The sequence below is a fragment of the Saimiri boliviensis genome, chromosome 1, assembly GCF_048565385.1.
Source record: "Saimiri boliviensis isolate mSaiBol1 chromosome 1, mSaiBol1.pri, whole genome shotgun sequence".
Taxonomy (NCBI): domain Eukaryota; kingdom Metazoa; phylum Chordata; class Mammalia; order Primates; family Cebidae; genus Saimiri; species Saimiri boliviensis.
This window is the reverse complement of record NC_133449.1, coordinates 74,497,238-74,519,833: the sequence shown is the minus strand read 5'-3', so window position 1 is coordinate 74,519,833 and position 22,596 is coordinate 74,497,238. Positions and strand designations below refer to the sequence as shown.

General features: G+C 38.2%; 1 protein-coding gene across 8 annotated transcripts in view; it reads right to left on the bottom strand.

The window, feature by feature from the left end:
- The window catches only part of WDPCP (WD repeat containing planar cell polarity effector), a 785,671-nt gene that overhangs the window by 308,875 nt on the left and 454,200 nt on the right, over positions 1-22,596 (bottom strand). For all 8 annotated transcript variants that reach the window (XR_012517640.1, XM_074399199.1, XM_074399192.1 and 5 more), the window contains one exon: positions 9,577-10,186. Coding sequence is in view for 7 of the 8 variants with exons in the window: in XM_074399199.1 (XP_074255300.1) it covers positions 9,577-10,186 (610 nt within the window). In the remaining variant the exon portion in view is untranslated. The remainder of the gene's footprint in view (positions 1-9,576; positions 10,187-22,596) is intronic.

Below are 22,596 nucleotides of genomic sequence, written 5' to 3'. Positions count from 1 at the left end.
AGATTATTTCATCACCAAGGTATTAAGTCCAGTAACCAAAAGTTAACTTTTCTGCTTCTCTCCCTCCTCTCAAACTCTACCCTCAGGTAGACCCCAGTGTTTCCCATTCATTTGTTTGTGTTCATGAGTTATCAGCATTTAGCTCTCACTTATAAGTAAGAACATAGAGTATTTGATTTTCTGTTCCTGCATTTGTTTGCTAAGTATGATAGCCTCCAGTTCCATTCATGTTCCCACAAAAGACATGAAGTATTTCAAGCTGGAGAATACATGACCAAATCTGCACTATTAGAAGGATCACTAGGATAGCACCCAGGGGATTAACTGGGAGTAGGATGAGAAGACTGGAAGGCAGAAGAAAACAGATACAGGGCCTCTGCTTGATCATGGTAAAACAGAGTAGGTCAGATTAAAGCAATGACAGTGAGGCTGAACTGAATGAGATGTTATGAGTGTATATCAATAGGATTTGGTCACTAATTGGATGTGGTATTAGGAGCGAGGGAGGATTCTAGAAAAACTTTTGACTTGGACATTCCATTTGAGTAACTGTACCATTCACCAAAAAGAATACAACAGAAAAAGCAGGTCTGGAGAGAAAGATGAATTCATGTCTGCACATAATGAGTCTGAGGCACACATGTGCATCCAAGAGAATGTATTCAGCAAGCCAGGTAAATATGTGGATGTGGAGTCAGGAATGATCTGGCTGGAGTCAGAGATCAGATAACAAAATTGAAAACAAAGTCTCAACTTGTTCAAAGTGAGAGAAGGGCTAAAAACAGAACCCTCAACGGCTCTAACATTTTCATGAGTAGGCAGAAAAACAGCATAAAAAAGTGACAGAAAGTTGCATTTGGGATAATAGAGGGCAAGTTTGATGAGGGTTCTGTGACAGTGGTAGTGATCAGAAATGATCAAATGCTGAAAAGTCATCAAACAACATAAGGGAAATGTATTATTAAGTAGGAAGTCACTGGTGACCTTTCCAAGAGCAGTTCTGAGAGACCACTGAAGATACAGCCACAGCCCAGTGTTCTGAGGAGTGAGAAATGAAGAAGCAGAGAAAACGCAATGTTCATTATTATTTCAGTGAGTTTGGCTATGAAAGAAAGGTGAACATGAGATTAATAACAGAGGGGAAATCATTTTAAGGAAAAGTTCTGTTAGTCTGTTTTTATGGTATGGCTTGGGCCTGTTTATCTGCTGCTGTACCAAGATAGACGGGGCTGGGGAGGTTGACAAAATAAAGGTGTCAAAGGGAATGTTACTGGATCCACAGAGGAAATAGTGGTGGCATCAGTCTTGCACAGAAGGAAAGACTCCCTTTTCACTGAACTGAGAGGGAAAGATTCATGTGCATACTGATAAGTGGTTGGATGGGTGGGTGGGTGGTAAGAAGCAGATAAATTTAATGAACTGACAATTAAAAGGTGAGATGCTCTGTTGGGAGGGATAGGGAACTGATTATGTGAGTTTAAGGAGAGCAGTGAAGGTTGGAAAAGGTACTAATGAGAATGGAAAAGCTTTAATATCCCAATAGTATAATTAGGGCTTCCACTTTTTAAAATTAATCTTAGTCTATGTATGAAGAAATATGTAATAGTGATTGTCACATAAAGAGATTCTGAATATATACTGCTTTCTATAAAACAGTATTTCCTGTCTTCAATGTAATAACACTTCTAATTACCTCCTAAGGAAGAAATAATCTTTGAATTCTTCTAATAACAATAATGATGGACTTTTAATGCCCAACACATTTGTGTGATCCTTGTAAGGATTAAGAAATGGAAGCTCTAGCCTTGGAACAGTGTTCCTTCAACATTACACTAACTGACCTAATCTAACGTCAAACTCCAAAAATCTTAGCATATTGGCATTAGGCACTGCCACGTTTACATATGAAAGCATTCTATATTAAACTATGATCCATGATCTATCTTTACAATTTTAAATTGTAAGCTACACCTTTCATGTCAAATTTTCCAAAGGCTTGCATAACAAGCATCTGAAAAAAAAAAAAAAAAAAAAAAAACTCATAAATGCTCCCTAGTGGGGAAACTGCACATGTAACTACCTGTTTATGTATGCAGTAACTTGAATTATACATGAAAATTCCACATGGATGCCCAGAATCAGCACTGACAAATTCAAGAAGTATATTAATTTTTTTGGATGTATTTAGTAGCAGATCATAAGAAAAATCTGTTCTTTAAACTGGGTTTTCTTTTAAAAATCTGCTAGTTGGAATCTTCTATTTCAAGGAATCTACTCTTCCCAGGAAAAATAATTTGTAATAAATATTAATCTTATACATTAAAAATGAGAAACAAAACTTTAAAAATTCCTTGGAAATTACATATTTATATCTCCTAAAGAGCATGTAAGACTGTACAATTTCCCTATCCTATAAAACTTAAGAGTCATATTGAAAATAAAATTTAAATGATAAATGTCAGTTGCAAAAGTTATCACCTTTTCATTTGAATGCTTGACTTCTATTGGATAATTCTCTTCCAAGAGACCTTCTTGGGAAAAAGAGGTGACAGCCAACTCAATGCCTAATTGATTTAGGAACAGTGCCCAGGGAGACAGTCCAATTAAGTTTACAAGCTGGCAATTAGCAGGAAGCCCTCTAAATCCCTACATTGAGAGCCTGTTTACTTTAGTAAGAAGGCAAATGTGCTAGAGATAGGAAAAGAAAGCTGTGCTTTTTGCAAAGCTGCTGTGAGTAGGCCCACAAGGGAAAGCTGAAGAAAAGCTAGGTGTACATGGGCAGAAAGCCTTCTGTTTGACAGGTAAACGGGTAATTTAGAGGGTGAAAGGAGAGATTGAGAGAGGGGTCTGGGGGAGAGACAGAGAGAGAGAGTGTGTGTATGTGAGCATGAGTGCATGAGTGTGTGTGTTTTAACAGACATGTGAAACATCAAACATCCAGTTTAATTAGTGTTGTGTATGGAGACATAGAACTGTTAAACATGTAGTTGGGCAAAGTATAACTGGATTATCTCACAATAAATGAGACTCCAAACATTTTTTTCTTGAATATTAACATTATGAATAGATTTACCTACATTTTTATTATGTGAAAAGAACATAGGTCTAATACTGTATGCATTATATCTTGCAGGTTAATCAAGTCATGTTAACTAGATTTATTTTGTGTACTCAACTTCAGAGACAAGCAGATCCATAAAAAACAAAGTAAATTGAAAGCTATTTAACAAACACTGCAATGCCTTTAAAAACCTAACTTTGTACCACAGAGCCAAATTCCATAAGGGGTTTTAAAATGTATTTACCTTTCTATGTTTTCAAGTAGCCATACTGTACATTAATTAAAATTTATTTTTTAAACCTAAGTGAGATTCTCTCAAGAATGTTAAATTGTAGAAATCTAATACCTAAAGTATATCATATATTTCAGGGTATAGCTAGTAATGCAAAGTTACAAAAGGCAAGTGAATCATCATAATAAATTATATTTTAAAGTCTCTTAGTTGATACATAAAAATCAAATCGAAATGGAATACTTAAATGTAAAACCCAAAAGTAGAGAAACACTGAAAGACAGCTAGGTAATACCATCCTGGACAATGGGCAAAGATTTCATGACAAGGATGCTAAAAGCAATCGCAACAAAACCAAAAATTGACAAGTGAGATCTAATTAAACAAGAGCTTCTACACAGCAAAAGAAACTACAAAGAGAGTGAACAGACAACCTATAGAACAGGAGAAAATATTTGCAAACTGTGCATCTGAAAAAGGTCAATATCCAGCATCTGTAAGGAACTTAAGACAATTTACAAGAGAAAAACAAGCAAACCCTTTAAAATGTGGGCAAAGCCAAAGTAATTTATGGATTCAATGCTATTCTCTTGAAACTACCATGGACATTCTTCACAGAATTAGAAATAATTACTTTAAATTTCACATGGAACTAAAAAGGAACCCGGAGAGCCAAGACAATCCTAAGCAAAAAGAACAAAGCTAGAGACATCATGCTACCTGTCTTCAAACTATACTACAAGGCTACAGTAACCAAAACAGCATGATACTGGTACCAAATCAGACATATAGACCAATGGAACAGAAGAGTGACCTCAGAAATAACACTGCACATCTACAACCATCTGATCTTCAACAAACCTGACAAAAAAAAGCAATAGGGAAGAAGATTCCATATTTAATAAATGATGTTGGAGGAAAACTGGCTAGCCATATGTAGAAAACTGAAACTGGACCCCTTCCTTATACAAAAACTAAATCAGGATGGATTAAAGACTTAAATGTAAAACCCAAAACCATAGAAACCGCAGGAGAAAACCTAGGTAATACCATTCAATACACAGGTATGAGCAAAGACTTCATGAAAACACCAAAAGCAACTGCAACAAAAGACAAAATTGACAAATGGGATCTAATTAAATTAAAGAGCTTCTGCACAGCAAAAGAAACTTATATCAGAGTGAACATGCAACCTACAGAATGGGAGAAAATTTGTGCAATCTATCATCTGACAAAGGTTTTATATCTAGGATCTACAAGGAACTGAAACAAATTAACAAGAAAAAACCCCATCAAAAAGTGGGCAAATGATATAAGCAGACACTTCTCAAAAGACAGTTAAGTGGCCAACAAACATATGAAAAAAAGCTCATCATTACTGATCATTGGAGAAATGCAAATCAAAACCACAATGAGATACATCTCACACCAGCCACAATGGCAATTACTAAAAAGTCAAGAGGCTGGGTGTGGTGGCTCACACCTATAATCCCAGCACTTCAGGAGGCCGAGGCAGGCAGATCACTTCAGGTCAGGAGTTTGAGACCAGCCTAGGCAAACTGATGAAACCCTGTCTCTATTAAAAATACAAAAATTAGCCAGGTGTGGTGGCACATGCCTATAATCAAAGCTACTCAGGGGGGCCAAGGCAGGAGAATCGATTGAACCCAGGAGACGGAGGTTGCTGTGAGCTCAGATCACGGTACTGTAATCCAGCCTGGGTGACAGATTGAGACTCTGTCTCAAAAAAAAAAAAAAAAAAAGTCAAGAAACAATAGATGCTAGTGAGGCTATGGAGTAATAGAACACTTTTACACTGTTGGCGGGAGAGTAAATTAGTTCAAACATTGTGGAAGACAGTGTGATGATTCCTCAAGGATCCAGAACCAGAAATACCATTTTATCCAGCAATCCCATTACTGAATATATACCCAAAGGAATATAAATCATTGTACTATAATGACACATGCACACATGTTTATTACAAAATTATTTACAATAGCGAAGACATGCAACCAACCCAAATGCCCATCAATCACAGACTGAATTAAAAAAATGTGGTACATATACACCATGGAATACTATGCAGCCATAAAAAAGAATGAGATCATGGCCTTTGCCAGGGCATAGATGAAGCTGGAACCCATCATCCTCAGCAAAGTAACACAGGAATAGAAAACCAAACATCACATATTCTCACTCATAAGTGAAAGCTGAACAATCGATGGATGGGCACAGGGAGGGGAACAGCACACACTGGGGCCTATTGGGGGTGGGGGAGTAAGGAGAGGAAGAGCATTAGGACAAACACCTAATACATGCAGGGTTTAAAACCTAGATGCAGGTTGATAGGTACAGCAAACCACCATGGCACACATATACTTACGTAACAAACTTCTACATTCTGCTCATGTATCCCAGAATTTAAAGTAAAATAAAAATAAAAGTGGGCAAAGGACATGAACAGACACTCCTCAAAAGAAGGCATGCATGAGACCAAGAAGCATATGAAAAAAAGTTCAGTATCACTGATTATTAGAGAAATGCAAGTCAAAACCACAATGAGATATCATCACACACCAGTCAAAATGGCTATTACTAAAAAGTCAAAAAATAACAGACGCGGGCAAGGTTGTGGAGAAAAGGGAACACTTATACACTGTGAGGGGGGGAGTGTAAATTAGTTCAATCATTGTGGAAAGCAATATAGCAATTCCTCAAAGAGCTAAAAGCAGAACTACCATTTGACCCAGGAAAGCCATTACTGGGTATATACCCAGCGGAATTTAAATCATTTTGCCATAAGTATACATGCACACAAATGTTTGTTGCAGCACCATTCACAATAGCAAAGACATGGAATCAACCTAAATGCCTATCAATCACAGATTGGATAAAGAAAATGTGGTACATAGACACCATGGACTATTATGCAGCCATTAAAAAGAACAAGATCATGTCTTTTGCAGGAACATGAACGGAGCTGCAGGCCATTATCTTTAGCAAATGAATGCAGAAACAGAAAACCAAATACTGCATGTTCTCACTTAAAAGTGGGAGCTAAATGATAATAATTTACTAACACAAAAAAGAATAAAACAGACATTGGGATCTAGTTGAGGGAGGAGAATGAGAGGAGGGAGAGGAACAGAAAAGATAACTATTGTGTACTAGGCTTAATACCTGTGTGATGAAATAATATGTACAACAAACCCCCATGATACATATGTACCTATATAACAAACTTTAATGTGTACCCACAAACCTAAATAAAAGTTAAAAAAAAATAAAGTCTCTTGGTTGAAATGGGCTACATTAATATATAATTTTATAGATATTAACTTATCAACATCTATAAAAATATCTATCCTTTTGAATATTTTTATCCAAAAGAGAAACTAAAACAAAGTTGTAGAAATATCTTCAGCAATTTCTAACTACAGGTATTGATCGACTTACGATCTATGCAACTTACAACCATTTGACCTTACGACCACAATTGCCAGCCACGACTGCTCCGTGTCTGGCAGCGCAAATGTTGCCCAGCTGGGCGTACGACAGTGCGGACCAGCTTCCGGCAGCACTACCATTTCCATGTGCAACATTTCAACTGTTATCCCAGACTCGGTACAGCAATTTGTGTTTTGTGTCTTGGATATTTTTCATCAAACCCCTTCCAAGATGTCTACCAAGAGGAAATTTTCTTTGTCTACGCCTGAGCCTGCCAAGAAGGAAAGAAAGGCCATTGATCTTGACACGAAAATGAAGGTAATTAAGCAGTACGAAGGAGGAAAGAAAGTGAATGTGATTGCACATGATACGAAGTTATCACACTTGACTGTGTCGACGATTTTGAAAGATAAAGAATTTGTGAAGCTGTGAAAGGTTCTGCACCCATGCGATCAACAGTTATACAAAGCAACGAAGTGGGCCCATCCATGAAATGGAGAAATTGCTATATATTTGGATGGAAGATCAAATTCAAAAACAAACACCATTAAGTCTTTTTACTGTGCAGATGAAGGCGAGAAGTATATTTCAGACTCTGTAGGAGTGTGCTGGAGAAGATTACAGTCAAGAATTTGTAGCAAGCACTGGCTGGTTCCAGAGATTCAAGAAAACATTCCAAATGCATAGTGTTCAAGTGACTGGAGAAGCAGCGAGTGCGGATGAGGAAGGAGCATGTAAGTTTGTTGACAGTCTGGATCAATTAATTACAGATGAGGGATATCTAGCAGAACATATTTTCAATGTTGATGAAACTGGATTATTTTGGAAACAGATGCCAGCACGCACTTATATTCACAAAGAGGCCAAAAGCATGCCGGGATTTAAAGTATTTAAGGATAGGCTAACTCTGCTGCTTGGCAGGAACATCATAGGGTTTAAGCTGAAGCCGTTCTTAATTTATCACTCAGACAACCCGCGTGCATTAAAGAATATTAACAAGCACACACTGCCCATCTACTTTCATTCTCAACGTAAAGCATTGATGACACAAGGATTGTTTGAAGACTGGTTTATGAACTGTTGTATTCCTCAAGTTCAAGAATATTGTTTGGAGAAAGATATTCCTTTCAAGATTTTATTGCTACTCGATAATGCGCCTGGACACCCACCACATCTAGGTGATCTCCATCTAGATGTAAAATTTGTTTTTCTTCCGCAAAACATGACTCCACTCATCCAGCCTATGGACCAAGGTTCGATTACTACATTAAAGGCCAACTATCTCCGAACCACTTTCGCTCAAGCATTATCGTTATAGATGCTGTCTCAAAACTAACATTGCGAGATTTTTGGAAACACTACAACATTTTGATGTGTATGAAGAATATCCCTACCGCCTGGGAGACTGTGATGACAAAGTGCATGAATGGCATCTGGAAAAATTGTGTTAAGCGCTATGTTAATGATTTTGATGGATTTGACAGTGAACATGAACTCAAAACGATTTGGGAAAATACAGTAATACTCGCTAAAGACCTTTCTTTGGAGTGTGAAATGGAAGATGTTGAAGAGTTGCTAAACAAAGAATCCAGAGAACTTACAAATGAAGAGCTAATCGAACTGAAAGAAGAAAAAGTGGCGGAAGAAGAAAGAAGAGAAGCAGAGAAAGAGGAGGAGGAGCCAGAAAGAAAGTTCACCACTAAGGGATTATCAGACGGTTTATCCTTACTGAATAAACTTCTTATACATTTCGAAGCAATGGACTCAAACATCGAACAATTTGCAAGGATTGAATGGAGGATGGCGCACGATGTGTTTCGTCCATATTGTGAAATTTATGAAGAAAAAAAGAAACATACAATTCAGACAAAGCTCACCATGTTTATGAAAAACCAACTCCGGTAACCCCAACTGCTACCTCAGATGATGACATCAATGATCTGTAGCCAAGCACCAGTGGCCAATAAAATGTTTCGTACATGTTTATATATTTTGATATGTTTTGCAATTGGGAAAATGTTTCCTATGGTATTTTTTACTCCTGTATTTTGTATTTTTGTATGCCCCTGTATTTTGTAATTTTGTATGTTTTACAAATACTAAACCAGTTGTACTGGTAATGGAGTGTTTTACTTAAACCTGACAAATGTAAAAATAAGAAACAAGATGGTGTAGAGATGATACAAATGGCATAAAATGAACAAAGAAAATTATGCTATATAACAGTAACGAAAGAAAATTATGATAAAATATGACTTAAAGATTTTTATAACATCATTTCACAGAACTGTACATGTAGCCTACTCAACTTACAACCAAATCGTGTTACGACCTGTCTGTTGGAACCAATCATGGTCGTAAGTCGAGCACTAGCTGTAAATACCTGCTTTCTCTTATTTTAAAACACTTGTTTCACACAATGCCAGTCTGGGAACCGACAGACACCAATAATCTAAAATAATGTTTATAGAAAAATTATTCCATTTCTACGACATAGAATTTTTCAATGGACAAAGTAAGTCCTTTAAAAGTATTCACATATCTATTGCTCAAGTAATTATTTAGTAGTGCAGTTATTTTAGAGAGTATCGAATGTAAAAGTTTGGGTTTTTGAAGCATCATGATTGACAATTAATGTACTTTCCAAATTCTTCAATATCTAATGTTCCTTTGGCAGTTAGAAAATCAACCACAAAAGAAAACTATATGGATATTTAAAGGGCAAACATATTTATGGGATGACAAATAGAATAATCTACTTCAGAAGAAAAGTTTTATTGCCTTAATTATGTCACTATCATAAACACTTTACTTACGACTTTCCTTAACTTACCTAGTTTAAACAACAGTACACCCAAAGGTCCTCTTTCAAACCTGAGGAAGAGGAGATCACAGATATCACTACCTTCAGCCTTCCGAGAAAAAAACTGAGGAGCTATCCATTGCATTTGAACAAGACTGCTGGAAGCATCAAATACTTTATTGAATTGCAGAGTCTCCCTGGGTAAGTGGTCTTCAGCCAACAGCTGGATGTTAATAGGGGAGAGAGCCATATCAAAAATTTGCAACTCCCCTTGGTTGCTGCCAACTAGCAGAATGGCACCACTTGGGTGGCAGCTTATTAATGAAGGCAAAAGTTCAGTCTGTGCTAAGAAAGTCACTCTACGGTGAGTTTCATAAAGAATTAGTGAGCAATCTTCGCAGCCCAGAATCAGTTTGTCTTCAGTAACATTCCTGCAACAACTGATGGCCTTTGATTTTAGTGGTATTCTGGTGACAGACACACACTGGATTTTATTCTGAACACATTCATAGATGCAGCTGTCAGCCATGGGCTCTTTGTCTACACTGATGGAGTTCTCCACTGTGAACACCCGATAATGCTGTTTGGCTCCAAAGCAAACATCCAGTGGGTCCCATTCTGTGCGAACAGAACTCAGAACCTGTAAGAAATATATCAAGTACATTCAGACACAGTTTGGTTTTTCTTCAACTTCACACCTAGGCATGCATATTAATTCAAAAACCTATGAAGTAACATCAATTACTATCTTAAATATCAGCAACATATAAGTATATGAAGTATATATAGCACATCTATCTACATAGAGCACATACATAAATACAGTGACACAGTGAGACCCTATCCTTAAAAAAAATTATACATACAGCACAGCTGCAATAATTAAAACATAAGATTTTAATTTTAACTATTTGTTTTGGAAGGCTTGTAAATCAAGTTAAATATATCCGACAATATATAAAAACTAAGAAAGTCAGCTTTTAGTAAAATAGTATGGTTATCAGAATATCTTTAAAAGTCACAAAGAATGAATAAGAACTTACGAACACAAAGTTGGACTTTAAATGACTGATCTCCTTTAACTGGGCACCCTTCTCAATCCTGAAGTTACTGGTAAGGTACTTACAAGAAATATATTTCAAAGTAGTAAGGCTGGGTAGGCAAAGGAAAAACTTTGAATCCTGTTAACAATCTTGCAGAAATATTTTACTATCAGAAAGGATATAAAGGAGTTCTAAGTCGATAAGTGACCAAGAGAAAGAAATAATGTACCAGTTTAAAAATAATTAAGGAAGCAATTAATAGCCTACCAACCAAAAAAGGCCCAGGTCCAGATGAAATCACAGCTCAATTCTACCAGACATACGAACAGAAGCTGGTACCACTCCTTCTGAAACGATTCCAAACAATCCAAAAAGAGAAAATCCTTCCCAAATCATTTTATGAGACCAACATCATCCTGATACCAAAACCAGGCAGAGACTCGACAAGAAAAGAAAACTTCAGACCAATATCTATGATGAACATAGATGCAAAAATCTTTAATAAAATACTGGCAAACTGATTGCAACAGCACATCGAAAAGCTTATCCATCACAATCAAGTAGGCTTCATCGTGGGGATGCAAAGCTGGTTCAACATATGCAAGTCTATAAACGTAATTCACCACATAAACAGAACCAAAGACAAAAACCACATGATTATCTCAATAGATGCAAAGAAGGCCTTCAACAACAATCAGCAGCCCGTTATGCTAAAAAGCCTCAATAAACTAGGTATCGACAGAACTAATAAAAGCTACTTACAACAAACCGACGACCAATATCATACTGAATGGGCAAAAACTGGAAGCATTCCCTTTGAAATCTGGCACTAGACAAGGATGCCCTCTCTCACCACTCCTATTCAATATAGTATTGGAAGTTCTAGCCAGAGCAATCAGGCAAGAAAAAGAAATAAAGCGTATTCAATTAGGAAAGGAGGAAGTCACATTGTCTCTATTTGCAGACGATATGATTGTATATTTAGAAGACACCACTGTCTCATACCACAATCTCCTGAAACTGATAAGCAACTTCAGCAAAGTCTCAGGACACAAAATCAATGTGCAAAAATCACAAGCATTCCTATATACCAATAACAGACTTAAAGAGAGCCAAATCAAGAATGAACTGCCATTCACAATTGCTACAAAGACAATAAAATACCTAGGAATACAACTAACAAAGGATGTAAAGGACCTCTTCAAGGAGAACTACAAGCCACTGTTCCACGAAATAAGAGAAGACACAAACAGATGGAAAAACATTCCATGCTCATGGTTAGGAAGAATCAATATTGTGAAAATGGCCATAATGCCCAAAGTAATTTATAGATTCAGTGCTATCCCCATCAAGCTACCTATGACCCTCTTCACAGAACTGAAAAAAACCACCTTAAACTTCATATGGAACAAAATGAGAGCCTGAATAGCCAAGACAATCCTAAGCAAAAAGAACAAAGCGGGGGCCATCACACTGCCTGACTTTGAACTATACTACAAGGCTACAGTAATCAAAACAGCATCATACTGGTAGCAAAACAGAGACATAGGCCAATGGAACAAATCAAAGGCCTCAGAAACAACACCACACATCTACAACCATCTGATCTTTGACGAACATGACAAAAACAAGCAATGGGGAAAGGAGTCCCTGTTTAATAAATGGTGTTGGGAAAACTGGCTAGCCATGTGAAGAAAGCAGAAACTGGACCCCTTCCTGACACCTTACACTAAAATTAACTCCAGATGGAATAAAGACTTAAACATAAGGCCTAACACTATAAAAACCCTAGAAGAAAACCTAGGCAAAACCACTCAGGACATAGGCATAGACAAGGACTTCATGACTAAAACACCAAAAGCATTGGCAACAAAAGCCAAAATTGACAAATGAGATCTAATTAAACTCCAGAACTTTTGCATAGCAAAAGAAACAATTAGAGTGAACTGGCAACCAATAGAATGGGAAAAAATTTTTGCAATCTTCCCATCTGACAAAGGACTTATATCCAGAATTTACAAAAAACTAAAACAGATTTACAAGAAAAAAAAAAAAATTCAAAAGTGGGCAAAGGATATGAACAGACACTTTTCAAAAGAAGACATATATGAGGCCAACAAACATATGAAAAAATGCCCATCATCACTGGTCATTAGAGAAATGCAAATCAAAACTACACTGAGATACCATCTCATGCCAGTTAGAATGGCGATCATTAAAAAAACTGGAGACAACAGATGCTGGAGAGGATGTGGAGAAATAGGAACACTTTTACAATGTTGGTGGGAGTGTAAATTAGTTCAACCATTGTGGAAGACAGTGTGGCGATTCCTCAAGGAACTAGAAATAGAAATTCCATTTGACCCAGCGATCCCATTACTGAGTATATAACCAAAGGATTTTAAATCATTCTATTATAAAGACACATGCACTGAAGCACTGTTTACAATAGCAAAGACTTGGAACCAACCCAAATGCCCATCACTGATAGACTGGTCGAAGAAAATGTGGTACATATACTCCATGGAATACTATGCAGCCATAAAAAATGACGATTTCATGTCCTTTGTAGGGACATGGATGAACCTGGAAACCATCATTCTCAGCAAACTGACAAAAAAACAGAAAATCAAACACCGCATATGCAGGTGTTGAACAATGAGAACACTTGGACACAGGGAGGGGACCATCATACACTGAGGTCTTCTGAGGGGGTTCTAGGGGAGGGACAGTGGTGGGGCAGGGAGTTGGGGAGGGAAAACATGGGTAGAAATGCCAGATATAGGTGATGGGGATTGAGGCAGCAAACCACATTGCCATGTATGTACCTATGTAACAATCCTGCATGTTCTTCACATGTACCCCAAACCTAAAGTGCAATTATATATACATATATATATATATAATTAAGACCTAGTATATTTAGTTGGTCCTTGAACAACATGGGTTTGAACTATATGTGTTCACTTACAGGTGGATGTTTTTCAAACAAATGCAAATAGAAAATACAGTATTCCCAGTACGTGAAATCTATGTAAGCAGAGGGCTGACTTTTCATATACTTGAGCTCTACAAGGCTAAGTATATGCAGATTTTGTTATAGTGTGTGTATGTGTGTGTGTCTGTGTGTTTGCATGTGTGCATGTGTGTGGGTGTGGGGGGGGAGTGGTCCTGGGACCAATCCTCCAACTATATTGAGGGACATCTGCAATATGATTTGTCAATCCTGGTGGAGTAAAATTTTAAAAGCATCTCTGGTGTAGAAAGGAAAGGCTATCTACCAAAATGGAACACAATGCAGAAGAACATAAAATAAAACAACAGTCATTCACTTTACTCATGTGTAAATGATGGGAGCCCAAGAACTAAGAGAGTGGTATTAGAGAAGGTCAGACCCAGAAATATTAAATAACATATATCTACACATGTTAAAATTTTATGGAACTGTACATCCCCCCAAATAGGTGCATGTAACATCTGATGAAATCCATCTAAGGTCTGTACCTGAGTTAACAGTATAGTAATGAAGTCATTTTCCTGTATTTGACAGTATTGTAAGATGTCACTGGGGACACTTGGGGGAAAAGTACAGAAAGAGCATTTACTGTACTATTTAGCAATTTCTTGTGAGTCAAACTATTTCAAGATTAAAAGTTATTTTTTCAAATGCACACACATTTCTCCAGCTGTATGGCAGAGTGGCTGGATTGGGAAGGGGTGGTAAGTTGATGTGACTTAAAAAAAAATCCATCCTACATCTTATGATCAAATTAATCTTCCTAAACTAAATGCTTTTGCCTCTGCTCCCCAATTCACATCCTTCGATGGTTACCCACTGACTAATAAGTTTTTATTCCCTTTCCTGGAACATAAAATACCACAGGATCCATACCCAACTCCTTCCCTCCCTCATACCCTTTTTGCTGCAGTCATTTTCTTTTTTGTCCAGTAAATATTTGAATACAAGCTATGTGCCAAGCACTGGTTCTGGGTGCTAGGGATACAATGGTGAGTAAAATCTTCTCAATCAGGGGCATACACTTGTAAGGGAGAAAAAAGTAATATATTTTCCTCCCATCACAAGGTTCATAGTTTGACATCCCTATAACAAATGACAGATTAATAAGAGAAAAGCTTAACAAATTTATGTAATCAAAATTTTATGCAACACAGGTCCCTTCAGAAATGAAGATCTAAGGAACCAGGGAAAATGGTCTATTTTATGCTTAGGTTTGATGAAGAATGGAGACACATGTAGAAGGATGAGGGCACAAAAAGCAGGTAAACCTAATGGTACTGAGGGGAACTTAGCAAGTCCAATTTATTCAGATTTTTCTTTGTGTCTCTGTGTGTTCATTCCCTTCCCCCATGTCTAGGGAAGACAATTGTCACATGAGGGTCTTATGATCTACTTTCAGGTCGGAGAATTTCTTTCATGGCTTCAAGGGGAGAAAGGTGGAAGAAGGCCAGAGAAAGAGAGTGACAAAGACAGCGACCTTTCTGCTTCTGTGGTTTTCTTAATTTCTTTCAACTTTAAACATTCAGTATGCCTAAATGCTATATTTGGAGGTAGCACATTCTACACTCCATCACACCCTAAGCCAAAACAAAGGCAATAATAATAAAAGTATATAGATACCCTAAATACAGTGAAGAAAAATACAGCATAGTACAGGGAATAGTTAATGGCTGGAGGGGGGCAGGAGGTATGGTACAGGGAGATCAAGACAGATCTCTCTGACAAAGGTGACCTAAAAGAGGGGTGAGCCATGCAGCCACGTGGGAAAGGAGAGTTTCAGGCAGAGGAAACCAGCCCTGAGGTGGAATCTCTATTGGCCAGATCAAGGAGACTAATAAGGCTAGAGAAGGGGAAGCAAGGAAGAAAGTCATGGTAAATGGGAACTGGGGCACGGAAAGGATACTGTGTGGTAGCCTGTAGGCCAATAGGGACTTTGACTTTTTATCTAAATAAGATGAGAAGCCAGATGAGAAGCTGTAAGTTTTGAACAGAGGAGGGACATGACCTCTTTTGCAAATTTCAGTATTATCTCCTACACTCTCTGCTCCAGGACTCCTACTCCAAGTTCAAACAAAAACCGGCCACACATTTTCCCTGCTCTCTAACTCCATTCATGTCTTTTGCCCGAAATCCAGCCTTCATCTAAACATTTTGTTTGTTCTACCAACCATACTTAACTAACCATACTTACATATATACTGGACCAAAAGTATCCTCGTTTTCTGGATTCCTTCTAGCTGGGTGGCACCTTTAAAAAAAAAATCTGTCTTGTATATTATACACTTTTTTGTACCTGTGTAGCAGCTAGCCAAAAGCTGTGCTGGATGGAAGTTTGTTAAACTATCAATTAAAAGAAAATTGTAATGCTGGTTGAAATACCATACTTCCAGAAAGCTAAAGATATGCAAAGAAAGCCTTAGGGCAGATGATTGAGAGGCCAAGTGATGCTGAGTAGAGCCTGTACTCACAAAGGGGCAGCCTAAAAGAACGGGTCCAAACAGATGGCAGTCTTGGACTAGAACAAGTTACATTTATGATCCAAAAAAAAGGGTCCCAAGCCTCTTTGTTTTCAAAGTTTGTGAGACACTCTCTAATAAGCTTCGTAGTTTCACCAAGAAAAAGGTTGTAAAAATGTGGACGTGGACAGGAGGCAGGTCTAGAGTGCAGCTCCAGAGAGAGCAGTGTGCGGAGGCTTGCAGTGTGAATTTTAGCTCCAGATAGACTGCAAGAACAAACGAGCAGTCCCGAGACGACCTGCAGACCTTCTGAAGGAAGCAGACTGCTCCTCCAGGACCCAGGAGACACCCCAAATACTGTGAGTGCCCCAACTGTGGACATGGGAAAGAAAGAGCCTCTTCTCCTAAACACATACCCCCACTGGAGAACCTGAAGGTCTGTTTGCAGGAGAAATTTCTGACCTTAACTGGAGCTGAGTCAATTTAGAGAGCCGAGTGAAATACAGGGGGAGTAGAAGCAGCAGAAAGGCCCTGAGAGCTCGCTGGGTCCCCTAACAGGCCATTCCTACCAGGCTCCACAGGGATCCAGGGCAGGGTGGCCAGAGGAAAGGGAGGTAAAACTCCACAGGGAGAAAGAACTCTCTAGCTGAACTCTGTGACAATTTGAATAAGGCAAGAAGCCTCCTGGACAGAACTTAGGGGAGGGTACAAATCCTGGATGCAAACTCCACAGGTGGGGAAAGAACGAAGCCCTCTTCTTTCGCAGCTAGAAGGCAGGTAGCCTAGGACAAGTTTTCAAGCCCAGCTTGCCTACCACCTGGAAACAGACTTGGGGCTGCTGTAGGGGGCACAGTGGGAGTGAGACGGGCCCTTTGGCTTGTATGGGAGCTGGGTGAGGCCTGTGACTGCCAGCTTTACCCCACTTCCCTGACAAACTGCATGACTCAGCAGAAACAGCCATAATCCTCCTAGATACGCAAATCTGGTAACCTGAGTATCTCACCCTCATTCCCAACAGCAGCCATAGCAATACCCAACAAAGGAGAGTCTGAGCTAAGACACGCCTATCTCTGACTTCACCTGATGGTCCTTCCCTACCCACTCTGGTAGTAGAAGACAAAGGGCAGGTAATTTTAGGAGATTTAGGGCCCTGTTCACCACTGGTCCCTCTCCATACTACCACAGATGATACTCTCTGGAAAGCGCCACCTCCTGACAGAAGGCCAACCAGCATAAAAATAGAGCACTAAACCACCAAAGCTAAGAATCCTCACAAAATTCATGGCATCCCCCACCACTTCCACCAGAACAGGCACTGGTATCCACAGCCGAGAGACCCACAGATGGTTCACTTCACAGGACTCTGTGCAGACAACCCCCAGGACCAGCCCAGAGCCAGGCAGACTTGCTGGGTGGCTAGACCCAGAAGAGAGACAACAATCACTGCAGTTCGGCTCACAAGAAGCCACATCCATAGGAAAAGGGGGAGAATACTACATCAAGGGAACACTCCAAGGGACAAAAGAATGTGAAAAACAGCCTTCAGCCTTCCCTCTGACAGAGCCTACCCAAATGAGAAGAAACCAGAAAACCAACTCTAGTAATATGGTAAAACAAGGCTCTTTAATATCCCCCAAAACATCACATTAGTTCATCAGCAATGGATCCAAACCAAGAAAAAAATCCCTGATTTGCCTGAAAAAGAATTCAGGAAGTAAGTGTCAGGTCTCCCTGTGCAAGCCTGGACACAGAAAGTCTGAAGTCCTGCCTACCTCAGCTGATCATCCCCCACAACCCCGTCTGCATTCGCCATTATCCCTAATTGCCCAGCAGAGTTTTCAAGGAGCCTCTCACCCAACCCTGCTATCTTAACTGTTCCTATGATAATGTGAATACTTCTCACCCCACCCTGCCATCTTAACTGTTCTTATGATAACGTGAATACTCCTTATCCCACCCTACCATCTTAACTACTCTTCTGCCTTACCCCACCTGCCACTGTAACTAAACTTAAGATAAGGTATACTCCTTGCCCCTACCCCCAACCATTGTAACTGATCTTACTCTGTAACACCCCCACCCCCCAAAAAATTGTCCCAGCCTATAAAACCAATTCTCACCCTTAGCCCTTGACCTATCCTTTCTCGGATTCAGCCCGCTTGCACCCAAGCGAGAAATAAAACAGCCCGGTCGCCCACACAAATCCTGTTTGGAAGATCTCTTTATTCAAAACATTTAATATTCAGTGCAACTGAACACAAATAACAGGAAGTTTGTTATTAAGCTAATCAAGAAGGAACCAGAGAATGGGCCAATCCCAATGCAAGGAAATTCAAAAACCAATAGAAGTGAAAGGAGAAATATTTAAGGAAATAGACAGCTTAAGGAAAAAACAATAAAAAATTCAGGAAACACTGGAAACACTTTAGAAATACAAAATGCTATAGAAAGGCTCAGCAACAGCACTGAACAAGTAGAAGAAAGAAAGTCAGAGCTTGAAGACAAGGTCTTTGAATTAAGCCAATCCAACAAAGGCAAAGAAAAAAGAATTTTTTTTAAAAAAAGGAACAAAGCCGCCAAGAAGTCTGGGATCGTGTTAAATGACCAAACCTAAGAATAATTGGTGTTGCTAAGGAAGAAGATAATTCGAAAGGCTTAGAAAACATAATTGGGGGAATGATCAAGGAACACTTCCCTGGCCTTGCTAGAGACTGAGACATTCAAATACAAAAAGCACAAAGAACACCTCAGAAATTCATCAGAAAAAGATCACTGCCTAGGCACACTGTTACCAAGTTATCCAAGGTTAAGATGAAGGAAAGAATCCTAAAAGTGGTGAGACAGAAGCACCAGATAACCAAAAAGGAAAACCTATCATATTAACAGTAGATTTCTCAGCAGAAACCCTATAAAGGGCCTGAGATCCTATCTTCAGCCTCCTCAAAACAATTATCAGCCAAGAATTTTGTATCCAGTGAAACTAAGCATCACATATGAAGGAAAGATACAGTCTTTTTCGGACAAACAAATGCTAAGAGAATTTGCCACTACCAAGACACTACTATAAAAACTGCTAGAAGGAGCTCTAAATCTTGAAACAAATCCTAGAAACACATCAAAACAGAACCCCTTTAAAGCATAAATGACACAGGCCTTACAAAACAAAAATACAAGTTATAAAGCAAAAACAACAAACAAAAAAGTAAACAAGAAACAAACAGAACAGTGAATGCAACAGTACCTCACATTTCAGTATTAACACTGAATGTAAATGGCCTAATGCTCCACTTAAAGGATACAGAAACGCAGAATGGATAAGAACTCACCAATCACCTGCTGCCTTCAGGAGACTCACTTAACACATAAGGACTCACATAAACTTAAGTAAAGGGGTAGAAAAAGGTATTTCATGCAAATGGACACCAAAGCAAGCAGAAATAGCTATTCTTGTATCAGACAAAACAAACTTTAAAGCAACACTAGTTAAAAGAGACAAAGACGGACATTATATAATGGTAAAAGGCCTTGTCCAACAGGAAAATATCACAATCTAAACATATATGTACCTAACACTGGAGCTCTCAAATTTATAAAACAATTACTAACAGACTTAAGAAATGAGATATGCAGCAATACAATAATAGTGGGGGACTTCAATACTCCACTAACAACACTAGACAGGCCATCAAGTCAGAAAGTCAACAAAGAAAAAAATAGATTTAAACTATACCTAATAGACTTAACAGAAATATATAGAACATTTCATCCAACAATTGCAGAATACACTTTCTATTCAACAGCATATGGAACCTTCTCCAAAATAAACCATATGATAAGCCATAAAATAAGCCTCAATAAATTTAAGAAAATTGAAATGATATCAAACACTCTCTCGGACCACAGTGAAATAGAACTAAAATCAACTCCAAAAGGAACCTTCAAAAACTTGCAAATACATGGAAGTTAAATAACCTGCTCCTGAATGAGCATTAGGTCAGAAATGAAATCAAGATGGAAATTTTAAAATTCTTCGGACGTAACAACAATAATGACACAGCCTACACAAACCTCTGGGATACAGCAAAGGCGGTGCTAAAAGGAAAGTTCATAATCCTAAACCCCTGCATCAAAAAGACTAAATGAGCACAAGCTGACATTCTAAGGTCAACCTCAAGGAATTACAGAAACAAGAACAACCCAAACCCAAACCCAAACCCAGCAGAAGAAAGCAAACAACCAATATCAGAGCAGAACTAAATGAAATTGAAACAAACAAAAATAAAAAAGATAAATGAAAAAAAAGCTGGTTCTTTCAGAAGATAAATACAATTGATAGACCATTAGCAAGATTAACCAAGAAAGGAAGGGAGAAAATCAAAATAGCCCCAATATCAAAGAGGAGATATTACAACTGATATCACAGAAATACAAAAGATAATTCAAGGCTACTATAAACACATTTAAACACATAACCCAGAATGCCTAGAAGAGATAGAAAAATACAACTCTCCTAGCTTAAGTCAGGAATAATTAGATACCCTAAACAGACCAGTAACAAGCAGTGAGATTGAGATGGTAATTTAAAAATTACCAACAAAAAAAGTCCAGCATCAAATTCACAACCGAACTCTTAACGGACATTCAAAGAAGATTTGGTATCAATCCTTTTGATACTACTCCACAAGATAGAGACAGGAGGAACCTTCCCTCATTCATTCTATGAAGCCAGCATCACTCTAATATCAAAACCAGGAAATGACGTAACTAAAAAAGAAAACTATAGACCAATATCCTTGATGAACAAAGATTCTCAAATCCTTAACAAAATACTAGCTAACTGAATCCAACAACATATCAAAAAGATACTCGGAAGAGGAAAAGAGAATCAAAGACAGAATTAAAATAAATAATAGTTAACATTAGCACTAGGTCATTAAGAAAAATCACAGTAAACAAAAATGAGTAACCTCTCCTAGCTTAGACCAATGAACTGCAGCTGCAAACTTACCCTACAGCCCACATTTCAGGCTAGTCACAAAAACTGTATTTAGAGAAAGCAGAGCCAAAGCAGAACTAGTACCACCTCCTCTCTACTTAGATAAGAGTACCAGAGCATATCTTTAGGTTTGCAGCCCCCACATACTTCTGCAATTCCGGTTTTTCTGGTCTCCTTGGGTGCCCTGCTCAACCTTTCAACCCCCTACCTCAGCTGCAAGGTTATAAAGTCAAATAACCAGGAAGCCCAAGATAGTTAAACTTGATTAACTGTCTTTGTCTGAAACCTGTTTCCTGCCTTGTTTTCCCCACCTCAAATTATATAAAAGCAATGTGTTCTCTTTGTTCAGGGCTGGCAGCCATTACAGGCAGTGAGGCCACCATCAGCCAGAGCTCCAGTAAAAGATTCTCTTGTGTCTCTTGGTTTCTCTGTTCTTCTTGGCTCAAATTTCCACAACAAATCCACCATGATCAAATGGGTTTCATACCAAGGATGCAGGGATGGTTTCACATACGCAAGTCAATAAATGTGATATACTACATAAACAGAATTAAAAACAAAAATAACATGATCATCTCAACAGATGCAGAAAAAGCACTCGACAAAATCTTGTATCCCTTTATGATTAAAACAATCAGCAAAATTGGCACACAAGGGATATACCTTAATGTAACAAATGCTATTTATGACAATCCCACAGCCAACACAATACTAAATGGGGAAGAATTGAAAGCATTCCCTCTGAAAACCAGAAGAGACAAGAATGCCCACTCTCAATACTACTCCTCAACACAGTACTAGAAGTCCTAGACAGAGCAGTCAGATAAGAGAAAGAAATATAAAGAACATACAAACTGGTAAAGAAGAATTCAAGCTGTGATTGTTTGCTGACAATATGATCATTTACCTTGAAAACCCTAAGTACTCTTCCAGAAAGCTCCTAGAACTAATAGAAGAATTCAGCAACGTTTCTACATACAAGATTAACTTACACAAATCAGTAGCTCTACACACTAACAGTGTCCAAGTGGAGAATCAAATCAATAACTCAATCACTTTACAACTGCTGTAAAAAATTAAATAAAATACTTAGGAATATACCTAACCAAGAAGTCGAAAGACCTCTACAAGGAAAACTATAAAACATTGCTGAAAGAAATCACAGATGACACAAACAAATGAAAACACATCCCATCTCATAGATGGGTAGAACCAATATTGTGTAAATGACCATACTGCCAAAAGCAATCTACAAATTCATTGCAATCCCCATCAAAATACTACCACCATTCTTCGCAGATTTAGAAAAACCAATTCTAAATTCATATGGAACCAAAAAAGAGCCCACATAGCCAAAGCAAGACTAAGCAAAAAGAACAAATCTGGAGGTATCACATTACCCGATTTCAAAGCATACTATAAGGCCATAGTCATCAAAAAAGCACAGTACTGGTATAAAAATAGGCATACAGGCCAAAGGAAAAACATAGAGAATCGAGAAACCCAAATACTTACAGCCAACTGATCTTCCACAGA